General features: G+C 34.0%; 1 protein-coding gene across 2 annotated transcripts; it reads right to left on the bottom strand.

The window, feature by feature from the left end:
- Positions 1-1,621: 1,621 nt before the first annotated feature.
- zbtb32 (zinc finger and BTB domain containing 32) lies at positions 1,622-15,292 on the bottom strand. Of its 2 annotated transcripts, none has more exons than XM_027148154.2 (5): positions 15,140-15,292; positions 9,898-10,917; positions 7,072-7,172; positions 3,788-3,961; positions 1,622-2,769 (listed from the first exon to the last, which is right to left on the bottom strand). In XM_027148154.2, exons 2-5 carry the CDS (start codon positions 10,827-10,829, stop codon positions 2,540-2,542), a joined length of 1,437 nt encoding a protein of 478 aa, XP_027003955.1. In that variant the 5' UTR covers positions 10,830-10,917; positions 15,140-15,292; the 3' UTR covers positions 1,622-2,539. The 2 variants fall into 2 exon arrangements, with proteins under 2 accessions (XP_027003955.1, XP_027003956.1); XM_027148155.2 differs by lacking the exon at positions 15,140-15,292 and adding an exon at positions 14,628-15,007.
- Between the last annotated feature and the right edge of the window lie 2,440 nt (positions 15,293-17,732).

Here is a 17,732-nt window from a genome sequence, read left to right as displayed (position 1 = left end):
ATTATTCTTTTCATTCTTCAATGATTTTTTTTTTTTTCTGGCCAAGGTTATAGTGAATCCAGAGCTTCTAACAGCAGCACTCTGTGCAAGGCCAGATAATTCACTCTGGATGAGACAAAGGTCCATTACAAGGCACAGTGCACACACGTGTGTAAACTCAATTACATCTAGGGGCCTGCAGGTGATTTGAAATTAAAAATTAATATGTGCTGCAGGGATCGTCTGGATTATTTGTTATAGCTGGACTAGTATTTTGATGTCAAGGCAGCTGCTAATGTTAAAAAGCTTCATGAACATTTTACACTTCTTGAATGTTTGTATAAAAAAAGGTGAACTCCAGTCACGTTGATCTTGGTTTCTGATCATTCCTATTGACATCAATTATTATTATTATTATTATTATTATTATTATTATTATTATTATTATTATTATTATTAGTAGTAGTAGTAGTAGTAGTAGTATACATGTTTTACTTATTGGAATATAGATTTGAGAAAATATATGAGACGAGTAGGTTTGGGAGTCACTTCCTACCCAGTGAAAAGCTGTTTTGTGATGGTGGTTGCCATTTGTATGATTTATTTCTACTACTAGGCAAGAATATTGCCCTGGCCTACTGGGACTAAGGGGAAATTAGTTTTTCTATTAACTGGCAGTGACATGGTCAATGAACTCTAGAGAGGGCTTGGAGGAAATTTAATTATGCTATGGTCATTGTTATCTCTAAAGTCTTTTGAGTATTAGTATAAGCCACCTGTGAATAGGAAGGATCTTATAAGCAACCCTAATAGCATTCTGAAAAAGGCCATAAATGCCACTGAGGCCCTTAAACAAAAGACTCAAATTGCTCTATTAACATAAAGCGCAAAACATAGACTAACTATTGTATTAGGATGTTTATGCATATATCACTTACTTTTGATTATTTTTGCAGTTTTTAGAATATTTTTAACTTTGCACTTTGATTGGATTCTGTTTTATGAACGTTGGTTTTGAAAAAATTGCCAAATGTATGCCTGATTGTGCCACAGTTCATGATTCAATCGTCGTTTCAAGGATGTTGAGAGAAGCATTTGTTGTATTTTTTAACCAGGGCATGGCATTAGCTTCCACATATTTTACCTCTGTGCAAATCAACAGATGTTTGATCAACAGAAACATACATGCACACATTTATTGGTTAAATGTGGTTACTATTCAATTCTCATTAATTTTATTCAATTATTCAAAGAGCTTCCATGATTCATAAATAAAGTCACACGTAATAAATCAGCTTTCAGACAAAAAAGGAATGCTGGCTATCAAGGATTGCATGGGAAAAAAAATAAATAAATCTCATATTTTAATACTCTAAGTCTAAGTTTCAAGAACTGGTGTATGTTCTCCCAGATGTTTACAAGCCAATTTCATTAGAAAAAAGTACCTGTACTTGTTTTTTGGCATCAGAAAGCATTAACAGTATCATTACCTAATAAATGAAAACGTAATTTATCTAATACCTTACTAAATTTTCCCTAATCATGATATTAGGCAATAAGTAAGAAAAACTAACATTATAACATTATTGCCCAATGCAGGCCTTGCATGTGACCAATAATCAGATTTTTTTGCCATCTAAGCTGGAATAGTGAAGACCAGCAAACAAGCTGGTAAAACTTTATAATAACTTTCATTATTACATTAAATTACATTACAGACATAAACAAATTGGAAATGAAGTTCAACAATTGAAAAAAATGTTTACAAATGACAATGTGAAATAAATGTGTACATCAGATTTATATGGCAATTGTAAGAATACATTTAGGCTTATTAGCTCTAGATAATTCTGGAAAATTTGCATTAGACAAACAACCACAAGTGTGCAACAACTTGCCAATCAAGAGTAGGATCAACATGATGGACGACAAAATTGAACACAAACACGTCTTGGTAGTAATTATAGTATAATGCTTTAATTTGTTAATTGTAAAAGCCATGAATATATCTAATGCATGGCCAGAGTGCTAGGAAAAAGCAACAAATGGGTAAAGTAAAATCTTCCTGCCTCTGCTGTAAAATGTAAAATAACAAAAGAAATAGTCTCATGAAGACAAATAAACTAACCTGATGGTTTTGAGCTACTGCATATAAATTGCATATGGATAAGTTTTAAAGCAGCAAAATTCACAAATGTACTTATTTTATTTATTTTCCTTACTTACAGACATAAAATACTGAGAACACTGTGCTCATATATGATAGCATGCTATGTACATTATGCTGTTTCCTAAAAATGTTGTTCTCAAAATTCATGTAATTTGCTACATCTGTAATTTGTTATTTGCTTTCTTATGTTTCTTTCTTTCTTTCTTTATTTATTTATTTATTTATTTATTTATTTATTTATTTATTTATTTTTTATTTTTATTTTAAGTTTGATCATTTGTTGTTTGGTTATTTAAAAAGATGTATAAAACACATGTAAAAATAACATGACTATTTTATTTCTTTATTCTTAAAACAGAGAGAGCTTAGCTGGTCAGAATATTCTATCTCTTATGTATGACAGGTGTAGAGGTAGGTGCTGCTTAGATTCCAGTTAGGGGGAAAGTCCTGACTCGGATGACCCTTCAGGTGCTTCTGCATGGTGACCAGGCTACTGCAGAACTCTAAACACAATGTGCATTGATATGGCGTGGCACCCCCATGAGTACGCAAGTGCTTGATCATAGCAGAGTAGTCACGTGACCGCTGACCACACAGACGACACTCAAATGGCTTCTCACCTGGACAAATAGCGAATGAATGAAAAAAGACTTAAAGACAACTCATTAACTTCAACAGTCATAAAAATGTGATGCTGGTGTAAAGACTTTATAGCTTTATAATGCAATTGACAACAGGAATATTTTTGTTCCATGGCATTAAATATAACTATAAATTGAGAAAACATTCTAAATAAATAGAAAAAAGTACAGTATATTAATGGCAAATTGATGTGGTATGTAAGGGATAAAACATTTTGGACATGCTGTTAGAGGAAAATAATGATCTTTGGGGCAACTCTGGTTCTTGATGGGCTGCATTACACCACCACTTTAGAATTGGTCATACTGCCCCTATCCTGTCTTTCAGTGAACAATCTAATGGTGTTTCATCCTATTATTATTATTATTATTATTATTATTATTATTATTATTATTATTATTATTATTGTTGTTGTTGTTGTTGTTGTTGAGATTTAAGAGGTAACTTAAATATATTTTACACTCACTAGCATAGGCCAAACATGCTTTCCAAGTCACTGCACCTCAGAGCATCTTATCATTCTCAATGCTCTCTTCCATACTCCATATACATACATATCTAGTGCTAGGGTTCTCAAAATATTTGTAGTCATGGAATAAATGCCACTAAGCCCTATAGCGAAGATTTCTTTCAGGGATGATCCAACAGTTTATTCCAAATGGTACTTAAACATGCCAAGTCCCTTTGATGGGTGATTCTACCACTTAGGCCTTGAGCATCAGAACATCAAGGAGCTTTTATTATGTCATATATGTCTGATGCAGTACACAGTGAAATAAGACAATGTTTCTTCAGGACCAGTGTGCTACATAGAATAAAGACAGAGCTAAGGACTTAAGTAAGTTAGTCCTAGCCACATAAAGTGCATCTGTGCAACCTGGTGCAAACAGTGCAAGACAAGAAAAAAAGACAGTGCAAACAACAAATACAAGACATTTCACAAAAGACATTACACAAAAGACAATACACAAAAGCAGCGCGAACCAGCGTAAATACCTGTATGAACCCTGAGATGTGTATCTAGCTGGTGTTTCAGACTGAATCTCTTGTTGCAGTTTTTGCACTGGTAGGGTTTCTCTCCTCCTTGACCCCTTCTTAGTGAGCGCAGTGTATGCTTCTCTCTCATATCTCTCTGACAGAACTTACACTCTCGTACAATCTCCACTAATCCTGGGAATAAGAGAGAGAGAAGGGTGTTCAGTGAAGACTGATAATTGTAAACTCTATAAAAATGACTGAACACTCCATTTTCAACTGTTCTTAACTTTTAAAGTAACATCTAAGGAAATATTTTAATATAATTACCATGTTACATCATACAACTACAAACCCAACAGTATGATAAACATTGTAAGCTACATACATCTTTTTCATATAATATTATAATTCAGGCAAATGTAAAGCTTGAATTACCATGAAGACATCTGAGTTAATAGTCCTGTCTACAATTATTTGTCTGCCCAAACCTCATTTTCCAACTTGTTTCTAGACCACAAACACATTCAGCGCCTTGGTATAAAATTCAAATGTATTCTTATAATTGTTTGTGACTAAAACTTTATTGCCTCCGCCTCTCATTGCTAGCATGATCACCACAAGTCAAACGCGCCTAAAATGAGGTTGATGTTTACTCATGTACTGGTCATCTCATGACTATATCTTGCCATTTCCCCTATTAACACAAACATGTCAATGTTTCCGGGCTCAATAAGCTGTCTCAGTGCTTTGATGTGGAAACTACACCATTCCTGTGAGCCGGCCACATATGAGACAAAAAGGTGTTTGTATATGTAAGTGGCCACACCTGCAGCTGTCTTGATGAAGGATTTTGAATTTAAATAACGTTGGCAGCGAGCAATGACATTTTTTTTAAATAAATAAACGTTTTTTAATGTATCTGTGGACAGCAGAAAAGCATCTTAAGCACTGTATACTCTATACATTTTACTACTCTCTTTTGTAATTTCAGATCATGAAAAATACTGTATAATGAAAATGCAGTTTACTTGTTTTGGCATGTAAGTGGCAAAAGATAAAGTAGGTGACTGTGGTCAATTTACTAACAGACCCAAATGACACCAATTTCCACTCTGAACTAGCCTATTTCTTTACACGAGACAGGTCTATCTATCTATCTATCTATCTATCTATCTATCTATCTATCTATCTATCTATCTATCTATCTATCTATCTATCTATCTATCTATCTATCTATCTATCTTTTTATATGAATCTTTCTATTTATTCCAAATATTATTACCACCACCTTATTATCTCTTTAATCATGCAAACATAAATTTATATCTGAAAGTTTGATCCTTCTTTATATTAAATGGCTCTTTATGTAGTTTTAAATAAACTATACACACAACTTTAATGTTACTGAAGTGGATATTTGCAGTCTTACAAATGTATTATTTATTTTTTATCATGATCATATGTTCTAGAGATGCAACACTATCTGTATCTGTAACTATTTAGTGGAATTTAACCATAAATGGTTGTGGCTTAAGACCTTTTTTTTTTCTCCTTCAAATTAAATATGACATACTGCTGTAACGCTGCTACTTTCGGTGACATGTAAGCTTAATGTTTGATCATTTCCTAAGAGCTATGCAGTTCATAACTGACCACTTGCTTGCAAAAACCTGCAGCTCATGTAAGCTTTGTGTTGCATATCTTGTGCTTTTTTGCACACCTCTATTCCAGATGCAATGCAATATATATATATATATATATATATATATATATATATATATATATATATATATATATATATATATATTACACTGCAATAAAATTATGTACGACAAAAGCAAAACGATTTTTATGACCCGTTCTGATTTTGAAAGGTTATCAGGTTGCAGCTTACATACTGTACAATAATTATATAAAAGGATAATATGGGGTAAAAATATAAAAGTATGGAGATGATAAGCCTGATTATGTATGCATTATAATGGCAGTTTATAGGCCACTTTGTGTTTAAAATTAAGTATGAGAGGTGTTCAAAACTAGGAAGAGTCATTCCAAAGTTGCCGTACTGTGCTAAGGGGCCCATTTTTAGATAAGCACATCCTGTGGCAGCTTTCAGTGTGCAACCTTGTGTACTGCTCCATGTGTCCTCTCACACACACACACACACACACACACACACACACACACACACACACACACACACACACACACCACATCCTCTCACACACAAGTCAAATGATGAAGAAAAAAAAGTGGTTAACACATTTGTCTTTGTTTAGATACCAAAACAGTTTCTGAGAACTATGAACATATGGATGGATGCCGGTGTAAGTTTGAACTATATGACAAGAATGACATAAAACCTTTTTGAGGGTTATCACCTTCTGTTATACTCTCTGAATCTTTTTCATATACACACGCACCACACACACACACACACACACACACACACACACACATGCACACAGGATGCTGTACAGAGAAAAAATCAAAAGGAAGCGATGAAAACAAAAACATTAAAGTTCCCCGAGTGTGAAAGTACCACTGCATATTGGATTCAAGTTTATATACATTTCAATCTATCCATCATGCATAAATGAGGGTGATAGGTAATGTCCATGATGTTTTCAAGTTGTAGTATGCATGCGGAAAGTACTGTACGTTCTCTACTGTCAGGCAACCGCAGTAGTGAAGCAACGTTCTAGGAGAAAGCCACAACATGCTTTCTATCTATCTATCTATCTATCTATCTATCTATCTATCTATCTATCTATCTATCTATCTATCTATCTATCTATCTATCTATCTATCTATCTATCTATCTATCATGTTAAGTCCTGAAGACCTACTAACAGAAAAATCTGATAATGGAGACTCGTTACAAGAATTTTCCAAAAAATCTCCTTACTGGAAACATCTTAATATATAATTATTTTATGTAAAAAAAAAATATTGCATTCTTTGTCCTTAGTGTTTGCAGCTTGCAGAACTATGAGCATATGCTGCTACTATCATGTTCAGTTTCATCTTTCAATATTCTTCATACATCATTCCGCTTATGCTTGTTTTTAATCAGGTCATGAAACTCATTGGCATCGCTATCAGCTCCTTTAATCCTTTTGTCTCTGGGCTGAATGTATTAGACCTAATTTCCTGTATTGTCGTATTAAAGATAATATATGTGCAGTATTTACTGCTCTTCAAACACCTCGGTGTAGACTAAGTTTGCAAACACTGTTCATTTATGTGTTTAATTAGGAATGCATAGGCAAATTCAATCAGCACACGTGTGTATCATTTACCTGACGATGATGACCTGGTGCTCTGTCTCCAGGAATTTTCCACCAGTGGCTTGCTGCAGTGTCTACAATGGCTCTCCTTATTTGACTGCACCTTTGACTTACTGTGGAAAGAGTGGAAAATATGTAATGAGTGAATGAATGCGGCAAAACTACCATTACAATGGCAAAACAAGCCACTTAATTTAAGGCGAATAAATATGTAAATATTGCAGTAAATATGCAATAAATATAGTGAATAAATATGTATTGTATGATATGTAATAGCAATTTGTGAGAACAGTGACAAACTTCCTCCCACACAGAAATTAATTACATTACTACATGTACATAATTGCACGTTCTTAAGCCTTACAACGTCAGTCAGTTAGACGTGCTGTGTTGTGGTCTAACATTTCCCTACAGTCATGCATAATATTTAGACACAAGGACAGGAATCTACAATTCTATATTGTTAAGCTCTGCTGAGTCATTTTCAGCTATGGAACGGGTGGTAGAAATTTAATTTTACAAACTAAATAAAATCTACAAAATGCAGACTTTCCTGAACTATAAGATGTTTCTCAATTGCACACATCACATCCAGAAGTAAGATTCTAGAATACTCAAGTATGCCAAGGTGAATTTTGAGTATTAGTATTTCATTTCAAGCTAAATTGATTAGGCTTGTTTCCATTTTGCTATGAAACAGAAATCCAAAATCAAATTGTTACATTTTACTATGTGAGGAAATCACAACTGCCTCCCAATATTACATGATCTTTGCAATTTATATATCTATGTACTGTACGTATGTACTGTATGTATGTATGTATGTATGTATGTATGTATGTATGTATGTGTCTATGTTTTTTCCTCCTCGATGTATCATAAATATAAATATTTTTTGTTTCCGTAATTTAAATGATAATTAAGAAATTACTAAAGAAAAAATCGAAGGAACTGTATTGTATTGTTAAACATTAGTGACTCATTTTCAGCTATGGAATGCGTGGTAAGAAGTCTTCCAAATCAAAGGCAAAAACAAAATAAAATATACAAAATATGGGGAAAAATTCCACCCACAATAAATTTCTGCCTGACTAATTTCCAATTCAATAAGTGGGCTATTCAAATATGAAGTAAAACCTCCAACACTCAGTAAGTGAAGGAGAGCTGAAATGATATTAGAGAGCATAACAAAATTAACTAGAAATAACATTTTTAGGGGAACCAAGCACACCAATCAAGTACCATCAATAATCATAAGAAAATTCATAACATGATATGACAAAAGGCTGAGGCTGACTTCCGTCTAGCACAGTCAGTGGATCCATGCAGCCTCATCAGTTTGTTTGATGACACTGAGTGAATTATCCCCTAGATTTCATTTTAAATTTCATTTTAAATTTAATTTTTATTAAAACTTCTGTAACACCGTAAACAGTGATTGGGAAGGCATACGTGAAACACAGTTGTGGGTGTGTTGTGGGTGCTCAGTGTCTATAATTCCAAAGTGACTATTACCAAAATGGAGAAGAAAATAAAAGTAGAAAGACAGAGCACTAACTGTATATATATATATATATATATATATATATATATATATATATATATATATATATATATATATATATATATATTTCATGAATGAGACCTTGTGATAACACACTGCTAACACTATTACTCAACTCTATATACACACTAAATGTTTTAGACCTACTATCTCATTTCACAACCTGCCTTCACTGGAACTGTGGTTCATTTTCTATATTTCTTTCAGCTATTGTTTGTTTATTGAATCTGATTATGAACTGGTATGAAAGAACTGTTGTCTGACACCCACTGAATGTTTACATGTAAGAAACAAACAGTGGCTAAAAATGAGACTGAAACAGTACATAGTGCTGTGATGGAGATGAAAGAAGACTTTCATATTTGCCATTTGGGTAATCGGGGGAATGAAGGGAGCTCCCCTCAATTTCTCCATCCTTATAGTAATAGCACTTTTTGCTCCATAACACTTGACACAAAGGAACTGAGTGGGCAGTACAGTGCAAGAGTTCACACTGACATACAGTGTCTGTGTGAGGTTTGAGCAAGATGTGTGTAGGAGTGCTGATTAGCATCTGTTCTGTATACGGTTTTCATATTTATTACCAAGTAATCAAACAATTTTTTATGAATAAAGCAATATGTCATTGTTATAATGTATAAATAAAGCATTGATTTCTATAACTATAAATAATAGTAGCGTTTACTGTGTGTAGGTGGAGGGTCGGCTAAGGAAAATGTGTCTGCTGGAAAGACAGTGTCAGAAAATTTTGATTCATACAGTAACCAAGAAAATGAAATGAAATAAAATAAAATAAAATAAAAAACACTAGATATTTAAAGCCATACATGTTTTTAACACACTGCTAGATTGACTTTAATTTAATTTCTTTTTGCTTTTATGGATTTGTATGTCACATAAACATAAAAAACAACAAACTAATAATTCTAGCAGTTTTTATAGTTCTTTTTTAGTTTGAAACAGATTCCTTAAAAGCATTTGAAAAAAATTATCAGTGCTTGATAAAGAGCTATAATAATGACCCATATTTAATTCCTTGATAATAAAGTGTCATTATTCATTATAATATATGTACTCAGAATTATTTACAAAAACACATACAGTACACACTGGCAAATAATAATTTCTCTCTCTCTCTCTCTCTCTCTCTCTCTCTCTCTCTCTCTCTCTCTCTCTCTCTCTCTATTTATTATTATTATTATTATTATTATTATTATTATTATTATTATCATCATTATTATCATCATTATTATTATTACTCAATGTGATCATACCTTTCTCGCTCCTGTGATGGCAGCACTGCAGTGATGAGGTCAGTCTTACGTTTGACATCTGGGACAAGTGTGCTATCGAGAGCCAGTGGCCTAGGACGTAGAAGGTGTTGATGAGGATGAAGCAATCCTGTGTAGCCCACTACAGATGAGGGCATCTGGAGCTGGAGAGATTGCTGTAAGAATGGGTACATGGGTGTAGGGTATGAACACGCAACCATGTGCTGGAATGCCATGAAGTCAGCATAGGTAAGGACCATATGGCGTGATGGGTTTACTTGGGGCCACTGGAGTGAAGGGGTCTGGGCCAGTGAGGGGGTGGAAGAAATGGGTTCCCTAGAGGCTGTGGGAGATGCTACAGTAATGGACAATGGGGGTTTCTGTGGTGGGGGTGATACATTGACTTTATTGATACGTTGTGACCTTTCATGGTCAAAGTGTGTCAGAGAAGGAGATTCTAAAGAAGAACTGAGAGACACTTCATCAGAAGAGGGGATTTTTTTTCTTGAATCACATTCTCCTACGTCAATGTCGGGGGAGGACCTCACTTCTTCTCTACGTTTAACCCTGTCCTGGATCCTCATTTGCAACTCACACTGCTCCATAAGTGACTGCACCTCCAGGTGCTGTGCTCCCCTGAGCAAATCTGGAAGGTCCCCTTTTGGAATTTCTACATAAGCACTGTACACATAGTCAAGGATTTGCTTAACAGTTTGTGGGGAAACACCATCAACAGTGCAGGAGTAACCTTTAGCTGGATTCTGGTTGATTAGCTGCCGTTCAAGTGTCTTACTGGCCCAGGATAGTACCAGTGCATGTGCTTTGAAAGTGTAACGCTCCACAGTGAGGATTGTGTCACACAATTTACCTGCCCTTAGAAACCTTTCAGTCTGTTGCAAAAACGGCAGAGGGCTCGGGTTGTGAATGCGAATCATCTCAGCAAAGTGGAATTCTTGAGAATGGAAAAGAATTTCAGGGGAAAGTTATTACAGTAGATGATGTGCTGAGTAATCGCCATTCAACCTAATGAAAAAAAAAAGGGTTGGGATTAGGAGACATTTGTGTTTACATGCACTGAATCCAGAGTGACGTACTATACAGAAGCGCTTTGTAGTTGATCAGAATAATATCCACATGCTAGTGCAAGCAGGTCAGGAACTAAAAATACACTCAAATCTAAAAAAAAAACAGCTAAAATCAGGTTAGTGGGTAGTTAGTAAAAAAAATAAAGTACAATTCATGGCTTATTTATGCATGTTATCATTTATTTTATTTGATTTTCTGGTTTGTTTATTACTATGCAGTGGATGCAGTGTGCTATCAGGTTGTCTATGCATCTGTAATATCCCAAGAATTAGTATGATTTTATCATTCGAACAAGAATCCAAACTAGATCATAGTTATAACATTACTTTCATCCTGTTTCAGGTGAGGCATACAAATTAGCAGGTGCTAGACTAGATTTGTTGATTTGGTGGCAGAAGCATCCCTGGTGATGCCATTTCTGTGTAGTTCTACTCTTTAACATTTTCTCTGTAGTTCTACTCTTTTTTGAGAAACTGACTTATTTAGAAACTCTAACTATCGTATTGTTTTACAATAATGACTCATAGTCGAGTATAACACTAGAGAAAAAAGGAAAAGAACATTCTTATCTTAAGGCTCTATACAGAGAGGTCTGGAAAAAAAAATAAAAACAGGCTCTATCTTTACTGGCTGTTAATGTGTTAATAAATGTATTGATTAATATGTTTCTAGATGAACAGCACTTTGGTCTGGTAGAATATTTTGTCTGGTAGAGTATTTTGTCTGGTAGAACCACAGCACTAGTCAGGCTGGGGTATTGAGGGTGGGACAATCGTGGGATTCCACAGATCTTGAAAGTTTGGTCAGGAAACGCTTAGCTACACCTAGACACAGTTCAATGGTTCTACGCAGAAAGGTTCTTGTACAGATTTTTAGTCTTTTGTCTTGTTGAAGCGCAACAGTCTGACGTGTCATCAGATTAGAACAGACCGTAGGAGGTGTTTGTCTACAAGTCTAGCCATGTCACAGCCAGAGAACACCACTCACACTTTGCATCATCTTTGAAATTTCACTCTAAAACTCGGACCAAAGCCACAGACCTCCTCAGAATGTGAAACTGTGACTAAAGCCTGAACACAGCTTCTCATAAAGCAAAGCACCAAGTTTTGTTTGATCAAAAAAAAAATGGATATACAGTAAGTTGGTTAAGATATACATCTACTGTAGCGATGAGGCAACTAGTCTACAATGTGTAGTGATGAGGCAACTAGTAAACTGGTTTGAAAACATGGCAATATATCAAAGAATTTCCAAAAAAAATTAAAAAAATTAAAAACTCCTCACCTTGCTGAATGCATAATGGAAAAATTAAGTCGAGTTCAGGGTTTAAAAAGTTTGATATAATGTTCTGGGATGTTACAGGAAATAAAAAAGTGTGTATCTATTTTAAACAACTCTTTCACGAGAGACACTAAACTATACGAACTATATATTATCCAACTAGACGAACTGCTAGTAAACATTTAATATTTTGCAATGTATCCACTATAGATTGGAAACACTTCTGACAAAGTAACAGTACTCTGGTCCTGAAGTTAGTCAGTGAATTTCCGATTGATTTTTGAAAATTCAATGCACAAAATCACATTTCCATTCTGCTGTCTACAATACACTACTATTACCATGTGTTTGGTATGTTCAAGAATTTGCTAAAGATGCATGCAAGAGCATGTGCAAGAGATATGATCACCTCAACTATAGTTTGTTCTTGATGAGGATAACTGATTGGGTGGAAAGTGCATGAAGTGATGTGATATGTTATTTTCCAAATTACTTTAATACCAAATTCAGCATTTGTTTATTGTATATGTATTTTGTATATGTTTATGCATCTTAAATAAAATTCTTAAGAATTGAAAAAAGGTAACATTATGACATGTAACAAACATCATCAGGCAACATCACGACAAGTTGTGTTGCATGACTTCCTGCGCACTGATAATATGACTTATGTTGTGAATATTATTAATATATATACATATATATATTATATATTTTTCATTATTTATGTGATAGTATAACTGTATTCAGATTCTTTTTATTTATTTATTTTTATTTGTACTTATTATTTTATTACAAGCATTGCTTTCTTGACCTGGTCAACCAGATCTGTTAGAAATTAACCACAGAATTTTGTTTAAAAAGCAAAAATACTCACAATACATTATTAATTAGGCTTAACAAAATACTTGATGATTGAATACTTAAATGATACAAGTAACAAAACTGAAAGATGATCAAATTATTCCGTTTTTTTTCCGATGGTGGTCTGTTTTTGGTGGTGCATTTTTCCATTCTTTAATTAGAATTTTTATTTTTATTTATTATATACATTAAATAATGTACATTTTGTTTGATGTTCGGTGACTTTTCTTATTCTACTGAGTTTTGGCAGCTTTCTTCAAATTGCTTGAGTGCGTTTTCTTTTTGCATTTTTACATAGATGTACAATGTAAAATGTACAGTGTTGTTTATAATACAGCACGCACCCTGATCAGCGCTATTTTGTATACTTTGTGTATTTTGTCTTGCAGTGTTTTGTATCGTCTGTCTGCACAGACAATGTCTCGCACTGTTGCACTAGGTTGCACATGTTGCACTTTATGTGGCAAAGACTTAAGTCCTTAGCTCTTTGTTGTTTTTTTTGTCTTGATTTATGTAGCTTTATTTGTTTTTTGTTGCGCCATGGTCCTGGAGAAATGTTGTATCATTTCTCCATGTATCGTGTAAATATGTTTGAAATGACAATCAGATCTTCTTGACTTGACTTGACTTGTTTATACATTTCATATATATATATATATATATATATATATATATATATATATATATATATATATATAATCATTAGAAACTTCAGTATATTATGTCATTAGAAACTTTAACAGATTTAAATACATAAGGATGCAAACATTTGAATAGCTAGAAAAGGTAAGATCTGGTGTAAAATGGATTTTACAAAAGTAAAATAAAAATTACTAAAGTTTACTAGTTAAATAGCACTAATCCATATTTTGTCAGGTAGAAGAACAGTAAAGGTCAGGTTAGGGCCGAGTCATGGGATACAGTATTACAGATCTTGATTGTTTATCTCGATAGTGAATGCTTAGCAACACCTTGACACTTAGATTTCTTTAAATTATTGAGCAAACATGCTTTTAGATTATTTACAAATGCACATACAGTTATATATAAAACTGTCAAAAATACTGAATTCCCTTTACTAGTAATGTGAACTGTCCAATGGCAATGATATTAGCTTGTAACATCCTGCGCTACATTAAGAATGTTTCAAAAAGGAACAAAAAGTGTGAAATCGTTAAAAAACTAACACGTATGATATACAAAAACATGATTACAGAAAACTTGCAGCACTATTCGAAAAACGTATGAGTAAAATTTGATCTGAAAAAAGATTTGATTTGTCTCAGCACACAGCAATACATCATTGCTATTCCAACTTTTACAGTAATTTACTTCCAGCACTTAACTCCACAGTCGTTATACAAAGTCAAGTTTGTAGGTTGTGTTTAATTCCTGCTAGAAATGTTAAAAAAATAAAAATCGCTACAGTTGTTAAGAAATAGAATTGCTATATATAACAGCTACAACTGAACATACTAATCAGAAACAGGATGACAGCTTACCTGTTATGTATTTCCTATAGTATATACAGTAACAACATAGCTACTATACAAATAAGAGAAAAATCCAATGTTGAATATTGACATCATTTGAACTGAACACATAATGATGTTCGTAAAAATAACCACTAATTAGCTCTGGATGTTCACCATCCCACTACTTAAAACATTACCATCCTGTAATGACTAACAAAGTTTACGCAATGTGCTCTTATTAGAAGTCATTGGCAGGTTGACAAGTTTTTACAGAAAACCAAATCTGCAAAGAAGTTTAAGTCCAGACAGAAAGAGATAGATAAATAGAGAGAGAGCGAGAGACAGAGAAAGAGGCCCACAAGTAAAAAGGGGAAAACCTCTCAGCAATGACACATCCTCTCCAGGCCTGCAAACTAAGGCTCTCCACACACACACACACACTCATACATACATTTACAATCAGTGTGACACTTGTGCGGAAGCTTTCAAGCTGATGTTTTTCACTTAACAAGTAGCAGATAGACAGAATAGAAACCTACCGATGCATTCGAGGTTCAATGTCCTAAAGTGGGTGATGGTTCAGATACACACATACACACCCGCACGCGTTGTGGCTTTACCCAGAAATTAGCCTGGTGAAGGATTAAATGTAGGTGAGTTCCAGCATGACCACCTCTGGTCAGCCCCTCCCCTCACTCACCAGCTGCCTCTGATTGGCCCATTTGGTACACATCTGTATAAACTGATCAACTCATCTCATGGCTAAAGTTAGAGTGTTGCAGCGACGTTAATGTAGTTGAAGGAAATAGGCATCATCTGAAAAACCTCCTACATTAGTTATCGTAGTTATCGTATTGTATCGTATCAAACAGAAACAAAAGTAATTTAGAAAACGCACAGTGAAGAATTGCAAATTATTATTATGAACATTATTAATAATGTTTATATCTCACATTAGACACAAAAAGTGCTTTCTGTTATGAGGAGTGAAAGTAAAATGCAGGTGGATACACAGATGCTTAGTAATAAAATGGTAACAAATGATGTTTGGTAAAAAGTAAGGCGGTGAAAAGTAAGTGAATTAAAAGTACTTTAGTCATTAGTTAGATGACTGGATAATCAGCTATCATCTCTGATTGAAGTGTCTCTGATTACTTTGTGCTGTATCATTTAACGATCTGTCAGTTGTTTGCCATGGGTCATTATTATTGTCATTTGTGAATAGTCATGAGTAATTTTTGTTACATCTTTTGCACATTTTATTTCCGTTACATAAAACTTATTTTTTCTACTTTTACATGTGATTCTGTCACTATCAGTTTATTTATCATTTGCCATAACTCAGTTTGGTACTTCCTTATTTAACATAATTATCATTAATTTATTTTGGGTCATTTTTGTAATTTCTCAGTTATTTACCAATTGCCGTTTTTGTTACTGCCAAAGTACCATTTGCTGTGGGCTATTTGTTGTTACTTCTACCTCGATTATGATTGGGCAATTGTGTCTAAGGCAGCATCAATTTCTTTTAAGCCAGTGAACATTTCTAGAAAATTGACATTTTTTTAATACAAAATGTGTGAAAAGAATTGTATTCTTGCTGTCTTAACCTGGTCATGTCAAAATATTCACGATAAGTGATCAAAATGCTTTACATAAATGGTAGGTCACAAAGATGTGTTGAAATCAGGGAAAATGGGCAACATTGCCATAGGTAAAATTGTGATGGCTAGGCACCTGTGTTATATCATCTCTAAAACAGCATCTCTGTGATCTTGGTATACAGTGGTTAGTATGTAGTATGCATTAAAAGTGGTTCAAGAAAAACAACAGGGTCTTGGGTGCTCAAGGCTCACTGACACACTGATTGGAGTGATGGGTAGCCTGTTTGGACCAGTCCCAAAGAAAAACAGCTACTGCAGCACAAATTGTTAAAAGGTTAATGTTGTCTCTGATAAAAACATGTCAGAAGACACAGTGTATCACAGATTTTTGCATATAGGGCTGCATAATATTAGCAAACTGGTCAGAGTGCCCATCCAGATCCCTCAATACTGCCAAAAGCACCTACCAAAATATCGTTTGCAGACCAAGTATGTCTGTTTGTGTGTTCGTTTCTCTCTCTCTCCCTCTCTCTCTCTCTCTCTCTCTGTATATATATATATACATATATATATATATATATATATATATATATATATATATATATATATATATATATATATATATATAATACACGTTCCGTTCTATATTTTCCAGTCATTCCTGAATTACTGATTAGTAAATAATAATTGTACCTAACCTTACACTAACCCTAACCCTAACCCTTCGTCATTTTTTTTTTCAGCTGCCCACTCACGTTAGAGGAAAAATCCACAAAACGACAAATTGAAAATGTCAAGAGATGGAAAATAGTCAATAAAGGGAAAACTGTAAAACGACTCACTTCTAAGCCTCGAATGAAATCTACTGAAGCTCTTGAACAGTGCACACTCCCTCACAGAGGCATCTAAAATCCCCCTATTCATCTAAAAACAGCCCAGTCCTCAAGGGTGTGAGATCTTATCAGTTAGTTCTATATGTATAAACATAACAGGATATAATATAAAACATATCATCTACATCTACATACAGATCAATGCTTAAAATCTAAAGCAGTTACCAAAAGATTTTTTCTGAAAGCATGTCTTTTTATTTATTTTACACAGAGCTTGAAGATATTGGTCTGAAATGGGTTTTAGTCAATTTAACTTAACTAAAGAGATGCTGTGTAAAATATAATGTTTGTGAAATGGTCTCTTCGGCTCCTATTTATAATCTCTTTCACACACCTTGCATTAGGAGGACTAAATAAAGTTTTTTTCCTAAAACATTTTTAGATTTGAAATTGTTATATACGTAGAATCACAGAAAGCTCTCTCTCTCTCTCTCTCTCTCTCTCTCTCTCTCTCTCTCTCTCTCTCTCTCTCTCTCTCTGTTTCTCTAATATTTAAAGTTGATGATGTTTTTCCTGCAAGCTTGACCTCGTTCTTTATTCAGAATCCTGAGTATCTTTCACACCTCCGGTCATATTAGCAATTATTGAGTAGTATTTAGTAAAGTTACAGCAAATCGAAAGAAAAGATGAGATGA

Source organism: Tachysurus fulvidraco, chromosome 11, assembly GCF_022655615.1.
Source record: "Tachysurus fulvidraco isolate hzauxx_2018 chromosome 11, HZAU_PFXX_2.0, whole genome shotgun sequence".
NCBI lineage: Eukaryota > Metazoa > Chordata > Actinopteri > Siluriformes > Bagridae > Tachysurus > Tachysurus fulvidraco.
Note: the sequence above shows the minus strand (reverse complement) of the source record. Positions and strands in the feature narration are given on the sequence as shown.

What these genes read in the sequence shown, in the direction of transcription:
- zbtb32 (XM_027148154.2), bottom strand. Translation starts at nt 10,829, where the DNA reads ATGATTCGCATTCACAACCCGAGCCCTCTGCCGTTTTTGCAACAGACT. An exon ending in CACCAGGTCATCATCGTCAG is followed by an intron (nt 3,962 to 7,071) that starts GTAAATGATACA and finishes TCTTATTCCCAG; the next exon opens with GATTAGTGGAGATTGTACGA. An exon ending in ACATCTCAGGGTTCATACAG is followed by an intron (nt 2,770 to 3,787) that starts GTATTTACGCTG and finishes CTATTTGTCCAG; the next exon opens with GTGAGAAGCCATTTGAGTGT.